Source organism: Hypanus sabinus, chromosome 5 (genome assembly GCF_030144855.1).
Source record: "Hypanus sabinus isolate sHypSab1 chromosome 5, sHypSab1.hap1, whole genome shotgun sequence".
Lineage (NCBI taxonomy): Eukaryota > Metazoa > Chordata > Chondrichthyes > Myliobatiformes > Dasyatidae > Hypanus > Hypanus sabinus.
The window spans coordinates 44758894-44771136 of record NC_082710.1 but is presented as its reverse complement, the minus strand read 5'-3'; the positions used below and the strand labels follow the sequence as shown (position 1 = coordinate 44771136).

Sequence of the window (12243 nt, the reverse complement as noted above, 5' to 3'; positions counted from 1 at the left end):
ACTACCATTAGTTGTCTTACCTGACCACTAAAGATATAATCAACAAATGCCTCATTCATTGTTTCCATCACATTTAATAATGGAAAAGTTGAAGTCTCCCTTAATGCAAATTGGGCCAAGAATGAAATGATGCCAAGCATTTTTAATGAGGTCTGTGGCCTTTAAACAAATTATCTTTTCGTCTTAATGATCATTTTTTAGCTCAGTGAACAGTGAATTGAAGATACTATGAATTAGTGAAAAGGAGATTCAGAAGGTGCTAATCTATACTGCAGAAAATGATTATTATCTTTGCTGTAATGTTAATTTAAAAAAAACAATGAGTTATCAGGCTTGTACCTTTTATGTCCTTGTGAATGTTGAGCCTGAATGTATAGTAGTATGCATATTGTAAATTTTTAAAGATGTCTTAAAATTATAATCAATTGAGATCTTTAAAATAGTTTCTGTTCCAAGAATTCTGGATAATTTAAAATTAATAAATCATCACTTTTTTATTAAATTATTTGCTAGATCTTTATCGAAAGATTTTCTAGAGGCTGTCAAGCAGAATATGGATCAAAGGACATTATTATACAGGTAAGAATAGATTGTCTTTTGGAATGTCTTTAAAAATGAAAAATCATAAAATCTATACCTGATTAATTTTCACTATGTGAATTCTTAGCATTTTGGTTTGCAGGACAATATTTGGGATATTCAGTGTACCTTGAAGTATTTTTCTAGACATAGTCAAATATGGTCAGAAAATGTTTTGACATATCAACTATATATTCCAGATAATTTCATATAATTCCTCATAAATTTTATTAGAACACAAAGGGCTAGAGACTCTGTTATGCAGTTGAATGTTTACGTGCATGATAGTACAGAAATTAACTGGGAAAACAATCACAAAAGGTGATTGAAAACTTACCATTATTTTGCTGTGGTCAGCAAATTAATTCTGGTGCTTTACATATATTGTATACTTATCTACAAGGGCACTTGATCACGTTCAGTGGCACCCAAATTGTTTGAATGTTTCTTCCTCAGCATTATGTCACATGTGTTAAGAAACAGACTTTTGCAATGAATGTGAGATTTGCTTTAATGGAACTCAAAGGAAACCTGCCTAACCAGGTCCAAGGTCATAGAAGCAACAGATAGAATCCTACTCAGGTGGATTCCTAGTAGGTAATGGACTTAACCACTTATTGCAGGCAATAATTTATGAAGGTAGAGCAGTGGCTGTGGTATATATGGACTTAGTAAAGTATTCAACAATGTTCCCTATGGTGAGCTCATTCAGAATGCCAGGGGGCATTGGATCGGGGGAAACTTGGCTTCATGGATTTGGAATTGGCTTGCCCATGTAAGGCAGACAGTGACAGTAAATGCCTAGAGGTTGGTGTTTTGTTGTTTGTCTTAATAAAGACAAACATCACGAGCAAAAACACTAACATATTTATTTACAGTTAAAGACTTCCAGCTCAATATGAGCACATGCAACCCCACCTTACCAACCTCACTTCCGGCTCTGGGTGAACTGACTGCATCGCCCACTGGGAACTGCAGTTATTTATTATTTATTACACACAGAATAATACATAGTCCCCTTTAAAGAAAAATCAAATACAATACTATATCCTCAAACCTGCAAGAAACAACAATGCTTTCCAACAAAGACACTTACATCAACCAATTGTAATGAGCAACCATAGTCCCTTATTCACTCAACTACTTCTAATCTTTCTCTGTGGTGGTTTAATCCCTTTTGGTTTGCTATTTGTTTCCATAAATGCCTTGCTTTCATTTGCTGTGTTAATATTAGTGTCTTTCTGAGAACTCTGATCAACGTATTCCTTTCTTTCACACCCTTCTGCCAAGATCATATCTGATCGTCTCTATTTTCGATCTTGCTGTGTGACCTTTATTTGCTCTACATGCCTCATAATGGAGTCCTGGACTACATTCATGTGATCAGTGAGTCTTTGCCCAAGTTCCAACTGATTCTGTCTCAATTCATAATGCTCCTTCTGTTGGCTGCGTATCAGAGATTGCAACTCCTCTTGTTGGTTTGTGTTGAACTGTTGTTGGTGTTCTCCCTTGAGGTCTATGTGTTCTCCCCATTTTCATTTCTATTTTTCTTCAACTTCAGAGAGGATCATGGAGATATTTTTGATTTCCAGTCTTTGAACCATAGTTGCATATTCATCATGATCACTCTGTTCAACATTGGCATTCTGTCTGTCATGCTGATGTAACTGGTACAGATGTCTATGAAAAGTGGAGCTCCTGTGCTTGGACCACCTGGACAATAGTAATACCTACTTCAGACTGCTGTTTATTGGTTACAGCTTGTTGCTTAACATCATCAAACTCTCAGTACTAATAAACAAGCTCCAAAACCTGGGTCTCTGTACATCTCTCTGCAAGTGAATCTTTGACTTCCTCATCGGGAGTCTACAGTCAGAGCATGGATTGGAAATAACATTTCCTCCTTATGCACCTCAAGAATGAATGTTTAACCCACTCTCTCTCTATTTTCACTATACACCCAGCTCAAACACCATTATAAATTTGCCGATGACACAACTGTTGTTGGCAGGATTTCAGATGGTGATGAGGAGTGAGATAGATCAGCTGGTTGAATGGTGTTGCAGCAGCAATCTTCCACATGTCATCAACAAGACCAAGGAATTGATTATGAACTTCAGGAAGGGGAAGTCAAGGAAACACACAGAAGTCCTTTATCAAGGGTTCGGCAGTAAAAGGGTGAGCAGTTTCCAAGTATGTCAACATTTCTGAGGGTCTATCCTCAGCCCGACATATTGATGCAATAACAAAGAAGGCACAGCAATGGCTATATTTCATTAGGAGTTTCGAGAGATTTGGTATGTCACCAAAGACTTGTCAATTTCTACCGATGTATCATGGAGAGCATTGTAATTGGTTACATCACCATCTGGTATGGAGGAGTCTCTGCACAGAATCAGATAAAGTTGCAGAAGGTTGCAAACTCAGCCATCTCTGACATAGGTACTAGCTACCCCAGCATCAAGAACATCTTCAAAAGGTGATGCCTCAATAAGGCAGCATCTATCGTTAAGGATCTCCATCACCTAGGACGTCCTCTTCTCATTGCTACCAATATGGTGGAGGTATGTGAGCCCAAAGATCCACACTCAGCATTCTAGAAATGGCTTCTTCTCCTCCACTATCAGATTTCTGAACCCACAATGAACCCATATGCACTACCTCACTATTTTTGCTCTTTTTGCACCACTTATTTGTTAATTTGAAATTCTTATTACAATTTATAGTTTTGTTTATGATGTATTGTATTACACTGTACTGCTGCTGCAAAACAACGAATTTCAAAACATATCAGTGATATTAAGACTGACTCTACTCTATTTTATATAATGTGGATATGTTCCAAGACATCGCAATTCAAATTCCTTAATTCTTTAGCATGTATGTCATTCTCCATAGTAAATACTGATGAGAAATATTCACTTAAGATCTCACCCATCCCCTGTGATTCCGCCCATTGATTCTTAAGGGGTACTATTCTCACCTTTTGCTCTTAATATTCTTACAGAATCTTGTAAGATTCTCCTTTACATTGTCTGTCAATGCTACCTCATGGTCACTTTTGCCATCTTGACTTCAAATCTTAAATGAACTGCAGCCTTAATACCTTACAAGTATGAGGCATCACAACTGGTAAATTTTTGCTGATTTCTGTCTTTGTTTGTTGAATACAATTGCACAATCTCTGAGCAGCTAATCTGCTTGTGTAAGCAATATATACAGACAAGCCAGATGAACTCAGCAGGTCGGGCAGCATCCGTTGAAATGAGCAGTCAACGTTTCGGGCCGAGACCCTTTGTCAGGACTGAAGGAGGAGGAGGCAGGGGCCCCATAAAGAAGGTGGGGGGAGGGTGGAAAACCAATTAGAAGAAAGATCAAGGGGTGGGGGAGGGGAAGCAGGGAGGGGATAGGCAGGAGAGGTGAAGAAGGAATCTAAGGGGAAAGCACTATGGGTAGTGCACTATGAAGGCAAAATCATGAGAGGGAGGTGATAGGCAGCTAGAAGATGACAGAGTGAAAGTGGGATGGGGGAAGGGAGAGGGAGGGAATTACCGGAAGTTGGAGAATTCAATGTTCATACCAAGGGGCTGGAGTCGGTATATGAGGTGTTGCTCCTCCAACCTGAGTTTGGCCTCATCATGGCAGTAGAGGATGCCATGTATGGACATATCCGAATGGGAATGTGAAGCAGAGTTGAAGTGGGTGGCAACCAGGAGATCCTGTCTGTTGTTGCGGACGGAGCGAAAGTGCTCGACGAAGCGGTCCCCCAATCTGCGTCGGGTCTCGCCGATGTAGAGGAGGCTGCACCGGGAGCACTGGATGCAGTAGATTACCCCAACACTCACAAGTGAAGTGTTTCTGCAACTGGAAGGACTGTTTGGGGCCCTGAATGGTGGTAAGAGAGGAGGTGTAGGGACAGGTGTAGCACTTGCGCTTAGAGGGATAAGTACCAGGTGGGAGATCTATGGGGAGGGAATTGCAGAGGGAATGATCCCTGTGAAAAGCAGAGGTGTAGAGAGGGAAAGATGTGCTTAGTGGTGGGGTCCTGTTGAAGGTGGTGGAAGTTGCGGAGGATAATATGTTGGATCCGGAGGCTGGAGGGGTGGTAGGTGAGGGCAAGGGGAACACGGTCCCTGTTGTGGTGACGGGAGGATGGGGTGAGGGCCGAAGTGCAGGAAATGGAGGAGTTGCAGTTGAGGGCACATTGATGATTGTGTAATACTGGTGATGGCATTGCTTCTATTTCTACATATTGGCAAAGACTGGTTCTGCTGATTTAATAATTTCTCTCCCTGCTGCAAGTTCAGACATTGGAATGTAATTGCTCAGTATCTGACAAATTTCAATATCTTTTGCAACTTTAGAAGCTGAGAGTTATAATGTGAAACAAGAATGCAGCCATTATTTTCTACTAAAAGTTATATTTTATCTGGAATTTAGTTTTTAAATAATTGAGCATTATCCATTTTAAAACCCTATTTTCTAATTTGTTTCATCCAGAGGCAAATCAACAAAAATGTGCCTTGCTTTATTTATCCACAATTTTGTACTATTGGCCATAATCAATTGATTAAATTTAATTGTTTTGTATTGATGTTTTCAATTCTGCCTTTAGTAATATAGTGCATAAAGTAAAGCAATCTTTCTGGAACTTTCTCTATATATTGATTCGTAGCTCCTTCAGCAATGTGTACAATCTGAACCTTGTAGCCGAGAAATTAACTGATGTATACATATTATAAATAGACAGGATGCTTGGTGGCAAACAAATTCCCATTCTGCACCATTGGTGCCTCACCCACCATGTTGATAAATGCAGAGAATGAAACTTCAACTCTGAAACAGATGTTGAGCCCTTTAAGGTTGGACTGCCTGAATGCATATTAAGGCATGCATGCACCCTGGCTAATGCTTCCTACAGGGATTGAAGAAGATGGCTGCCAAAATGATAAGTTTGTTGAACATGCTTACCTGAGCAAGATTATAGGACCATAAGATATAGGAGCAGAGGTAGGCCATTTGGCCCATCAAGTCTGCAAGGATGGAATCTACAGCCACCAGGCACAAAATTTCAGTGAAGGATTTCGATATTTGAGACAGATGTTTCCCAGAATAACTGATGCTAAGATTTTTGTTGGTGCACACATCAAACAGGTCATCAATGACAGGCAATTCAAAGAATTTCTAATGGGACCGGAGAAAATCGCATGGAAGGTGTTCAAGGATACTGTTGAAAATTTCCATGGCAACTACAGAGCACTAAACTACATGCAGCTGGTTGACAATATGCTTCAGGCATACAAATCCATGAAGTGCAACATGTCACTATAGATCCTTTTTCTGTATTCCCATTTAGACTTCTTCCCTGAAAATCTTGGCACTATTAGTGATGAGCATGGTGAAAGGTTTCACCAGGACATTGCAGTCATAGAGAAAGTATCAGGGCAACTGGAATCTATCAATGCTGGCTGATTATCGTTTGACACTTAAGCGAGAAGCCTGAGATACTGAGCACAAATGAAAATATCTACAAAACATTATTATTTTAGTTGAACTATTGCAAATCGTTAGCACTGTAATGCAATTAAATGCATTATATTCAGTAATAGTTAATTTCTTGTTTCTGCAAACTCCTATGTGATACAAGTGGTATGAAATTATATTTGTGTTCAGCTTTAAGTGATCAAACTCAAAAAAAAAAGTGGCAGCAACCAGTGCCAGAGGACATTGTGTTTAAAGTGAATGGAGGAAAATTTAGGGGAGATGTCGGAGGTAGGTGTTTTACAGAGTGGTGGGTGCTTGGAATGCAAAGCCTAGGCTGGTGATAGATGTTGATACAAGAGGAACATTTAAGAGACTCTGAGATGGGCACATGGATGTAAGAAATGGAGGGTATAGACTGTGTGGGAGGAAATAGTTAGATTGGTTGTAGGGTAGGTTTATATAGTGGGCCACTTTAATGTGTTCAGGAGCAGACCTGGTGTGCTCTTCTGCTTCTATTGTCTATCCACTTCAAGTTTGTTTTTTTGCACTATTCTCTGTAAGCTCTAGAGACTGTGTGTGAAAATCCCAGGAGATCAGCGGTTTCTGGTCAAAGTCACTTAGATCACATTTTTTTCCCATTCCAAACATCACCAACTGAACCTCTTGACCATGTCTGTATGTGTTGAGTTGCTGCCAGAGGATTAGATGATTTGAAATCTGCATTAATGAGCAGGTGTACCTTATAAAGTGAGTGCACGTCGGCACAACATTATGGACTGAAAGCCCCACATTGTGCTGTGCTATTCAGAGCTCCGTCTTCTGCTTTAGCTATCGTACTGGCCCAGAGAAATGAGAGCTCAATCTAAAACAAAAACTATTTGATCCCTCAGACTAACAGACTGGACACAGCATAGAGGTGGATGACAGGGGAAATGTTGATAAGCAAGAACGTGTCTCCCTTGAACAACTTCCCAATCAGACAGACGGCAATTCAAAAACTACAATTTCAACTCAGAAAAACAAATGTGGCTATTAATCAAAATTCATAATAAAAATCTTCCTTTAAGAACCCAGGTGTGAGATAGGAAATAATACTGAAGCCCCCGTTTTATGAAGGAAAATTCAGTGCAATTGTTTCATAGATAACTCCGAGGAAGTGACTATCTTCTGTTTTGCTTATACACGTTGCCTTCAGCAACACAATATGAGTTTCTGCTTGTACTCCAACAGCACAGCACCACTCCCAACCAGCCTTGGTCCCTCCACACTTTTAAAATGTCAGATTCCCTATCTGACCTCCAGGAGTGGATGCTGGAAGCTCCTTCCAAATGACTGAAGGAATTGTTTTCAGGCCCCAGCATTGAATCAATCCTTCTTACCACAAACACCTGAAATCAAATCAAATTGTTCACATATATGGTGAAATGTTTGACTCGGGTGATTTTCCAGTTACTATACATAACAATGCTATTTACATTCCAATCTCAAATTTGTTTTGAACCCTCGTATGAAATGGTACCCTCATATGGGCACTATCTCTGAAACAGTCTGTTCCAATGTTATCTCACCTTGCTTCTCAGTTCGCACCCTCTGTGGACTTGAGTTCAGACAAGTTGTGTCCTACCTTGTATTGGTGCCATTCACACATTCCATCTCCGTAGACAAATACATACCAGGGCTGACTGATAAGTTCGTGGCCTAAGGTCAAAGGAGTCATTTATTTTTCAACATAGTCCCCTCCTACAATTACACACTTAGTCCAGCGGTCATGAAGCATACAGATCTTCCGACCTCCAGAAAGTGTCCACAGCAGGGGTGGTTGATAAGTTTGTGGCCTTAAGGTAGAAGGAGATGAGTTACATGTTACATGCACATGCAGATCAACTCTTTGAGTGATTATGCAGAAAGTTTGAAGTTAGTAACTCATCAATTAATAACGCATCGGGGTGATTGATAAGTTTGTAACCTACAGTAGAAAGATGAGTTATTAACTTCAAACTTTATTACCATGATTAATTTTCACAATTTCACGATTCTTCTCTGAAATAATTACAAATGATGAAAGAAACCATCTGGCTAACACATCCAGGTGCGATTCCTTATCTGAAAGGAGTCTCAGCAAGAATTTTATCTTGCCTGATAAAATCTCTGGCATTTTATCAGTGCCAGAGATCGTTCCCACATGGATTATAACCTCTACTGCCAGCACTTGCTGAGAACACAGCTGAGAGAAGGACTAATTGAGTTCACCAATCAACAGGATGTAATTTGTGCAGAGGTCTGGGTCCAAAAATATTCCAGATGTTTTTATATCATATTTTTTCAAGGAAGCCTCCAAATTTCAGCAGTATATTTGTAGCTGCTACAAGACAAATTTTGTGAGTGGAAGACAAGGCAGCGCGGAGAGAAGGTCATTTTTCTTTAACAGCTCAGGGAAAAGAGGCTAGACTGTGCAGGCACATGACGTAGCACGCGAAGGTTTAAAAGAAAGACCACCATATACAGCGGCCATCGTTGGAGTGGACTGAGTCGGAGTGGGACGGCTTTGGCTCAATCAGGCTTCGGCAAGAAACAGGCAGAGGCGAGGGTAGGGTCTGGGAAGTTTCTGTTTTGTTTTTTCTTTGTTCAGACTAGAGAATATGCCAGGCAGAATGTTGGAATGCTCCTCTTGCAGGATGCGGGAAGTCAGGGAGACCTCCGGTGTCCCTGAAAGCAATACCTGCAAGAAGTGCATCCAGCTGCAGCTCCTAACAGACCACATTAGGGAACTGGAGCAGGAGCTGGATGACCTCCGGATCATTCGGGAGACTGAGCAGTTTATAGGTAGTAGCTTCTGGGAGGTAGATACACCTAAGGAACAGGGCACAGGTAATTGGGTTACTGTCAGGTGAGGGAAGGGGAAAGGGCAGGTAGTGCAGGGTTCCCCTGTGGCCATTCCCCTCCAAAACAGGTATACTGATTTGGATACTGTTGGGGGGGGGGGGATGGCTTACCTGGGACAAGCTGTGGCAGCCGGATCTCTGACACTGAGTCTGGGTCTGCAGTGCAGAAGGGAGGGAGGAAGAAGAGGAGAGTGGTAGTGATAGGGGACTCCATAGTCAGGGGTACAGACAGGAGATTCTGTGGTCATGACAGAGACTCCTGGATAGTTTGTTGCCTCCCGGGTGCCAGGGTCAGGGAGGTCTCTGATCGCGTGCACAGCATTCTGAGGTGGAAGGGTGATCAGCCAGATGTCGTGGTACATATCAGTACCAATGACATAGGTAGAAAGAGTCAGGAGGTCCTGAAGAGTGAGTACAGAGAGTTTGGTAGGAAGTTGAAGAACAGGACCTCGAGGGTAGTAATCTCCAGATTGCTGCCTGTGCCACGTGCCAGTGAGGGTAAGAGTAGGATGCGCTGGCAGATGAACATGTGACTGAGGAACTGGTGTAGGGGGCAGGGCTTCAGATTTCAGGATCATTGGGACCTCTTCTGGGGCAGGTGGGACCTGTACAAGAGAGACGGGTTACACCTGAACTACAAGGGGACCAATCTACTTGCAGGGAGGTTTGCTAGTGTTATTGGGGAAGGTTTAAACAAGATTTGCAGGGGGGTGGGAACCAGAGTGCCAGAGTAGATAGTGGAACAGGGGTAAAAATAAATTATGTTAGTAGTTCATGCAAAGTCACAAATAGTACGGTTGTGTGTGGTGGTAATAATCTTCTGAGGTGTGTATATTTCAATGCGTGGAGTATTGTGGGGAAGGCCAATGAGCTGAAGGCCTGGATTGACACATGGAGTTATGACATCATAGCCATTACTGAAACTAGGCAACAGGAGGGGCAGGACTGGCAGCTCAATGTTTCAGGGTTCCAATGTTTCAGACGTGATAGAGGCAGAGGGATGAAGGGTGGGGGGGGGGTGGCTTTGCTAGTCAGGGAAAATATTACAGCAGTGCTTTAGCAGGACAGATTAGAGGGCTTGTCTACTGAGGACATATGGGCGGAGCTGAGAAACAGAAAAGGTATGACCACATTAATAGGGTTGTATTATAGACCACCCAATAGTCAGCGAGAATTGGAGGAGCAAATCTGCAGAGAGATAGCAGACAACTGCAGGAGACAGAAAGTTGTGATTGTAGGGGATTTTAATTTTCCACACATTGATTGGGACTCCCATACTGTTAAAGGTCTAAATGGGTTAGAGTTTGTAAAATGTATTCAGGAAAGTTCTCTAAGTCAATATATAGATGTACCAACTAGGGAGGATGTAATATTAGATCTCCTATTAGGAAATAAGTTAGGGCAGGTGATGGAAGTGTGTGTAGGGAACACTTTGGTTCCAGTGATCATAACTCCATTAGTTTTAACTTGATATTAGATAAAGATAGATCTGGTCCTCTGGTTGAAGTTCTAAGCTGGAAAAAGGCCAAATTTAAAGAAATGAGAAAGGATCTAAAAAGTGTAGATTGGGACAGGTTGTTCTCTGGCAAGGATATGATTGGTAAGTGGGAGGCCTTCAAAGGAAAAATTTTGAGTGCAGAGTTTGTATCTTCCTGTCAGGGTTAAAGGCAAAATGAATAAGAATAAGGAACCTTGGTTCTCGAGGGATATTAGAACTCTGATAAAGAAGAAGAGAGAGAGGTACAACATGTATAGGCAATGGGGGGAAATAAGATGCTCGAGGAGTATAAAAAGAGTAAGAAAATACTTAAGAAAGAGATCAGGATGGCTAAAAGAAAGCATGAAGTTACTCTGGCAGTCAGGGTGAAGGATAATCCATGCTGTAGTTTAGTACCAGTTGGAAAGACTGGTCCTTCAATTTGTTGAAGTATGTTCTTCATTTCCATCTACTCTCTATTGAAGAGCTTATGACCAAAACTCTCTTTTCAAGAACTTAGAACTTAAGACACTATATAGAACTCAATGACTGGAGGTCACTTTCTTGCCCAAGAATTTGTAAAAAGGGGTTGGCCTCAGTGTGCACCAGTGAGCATACAAAGAAACATTAATTTGCAACATGCTCCATTCTATTTGATAATTTAACAGTTTGTCTTCAGCATCCCTGCAGAGCTACAGTAATGCACAAGATTTTGGCCTTATTTTGGCTTGAATTAAGTTTACTTGTTGCTGATGTTTCTGTGACAAAACACTATGTGCCAACACCCAAGGGTTCTGTTTCTCTCAGAGTAATATTCATGTGTGGACACACTTGGAAGTATAAGCAGAGCTGGTTATCGGGTGCTGGCTCATCAGTCATTCGTCTCCATTTTTGGACTTCCCATTCAACTCACTACTGCATTGATATACAGATACAAAGTACATTCAGTTGCTATTTACAATGGCCAATTAGCCCGCCAACCCGCAGGTTTTTGGGATATGGAGAAAACTCACACGGTCATACAGAGAACTTTAAAACTCTACACAGAACAATTCTGAACTTGGATCTTATAGAGAAATCTAAATGGCAACTGTAGCGTTGAGGTTGTGCTCATAATCCAGACTTGTTACATTCTTATTATGAAAGGATACAGATTAAATTAATAATTCTCATCCAGAATCATCTGGTAATGAGTGATCATAATATGGTAAAATTTCCAAGTATAACTTGAGAGAAGAAAGTTGGGCCTGAAATTGTCTCCCTTAACTTAAATAAAGGTAATTACATGACTATGATTTAGTCAAAGTGGACCAAGGAAATAGTTTATAAAGTAAAAAGAATGATGTTTAACAAAACATTTCATAAACCTCAAGGAATCGATTTTCCAGTGAGAAAGAAACTCGAAGGATGTATCATGGTGCCAAACTAAGGAAGAATGGACGCATTGGATTGAAAGCAAAGGCAAACAATTTGCAAAGATTAGTGATTGGCAAGAGAAGAGGAAGAAATTATATATGATTTGCTTCAAGCAAACAGTTTTAAAATAGTATCAGTTACATGCCTTTGTGTTCAAAAAGCTCTGATTTTGGTCACTGATATTTGACCAGAAATAAGGAGTAAGACAATTCAGAACAATTCTGCTCACTGCGGTTTTAAACATTCAGGCTTAGAGATGCCAGAAATGGCCTGGATTGGATTTCCCTACTGCAACAAGTTAGAAATTATGAAGGATTTGAAGGCAATAGCAATTATCTGGAATGTTATGATAAAAATGAAGATTTGGAAGATGCAATTGTCAACAGCGTTGTATGAAGGCAGTCC

The 12243-nt window shown here is 40.8% G+C and overlaps 1 protein-coding gene across 1 annotated transcript in view; it reads left to right on the top strand.

Moving 5' to 3' along the window:
* The window catches only part of hsd17b3 (hydroxysteroid (17-beta) dehydrogenase 3), a 52822-nt gene that overhangs the window by 22290 nt on the left and 18289 nt on the right, over positions 1–12243 (top strand). Inside the window, exon 8 of the mRNA XM_059971158.1 lies at positions 514–579. Coding sequence (XP_059827141.1) covers positions 514–579 — 66 coding nt within the window. The remainder of the gene's footprint in view (positions 1–513; positions 580–12243) is intronic.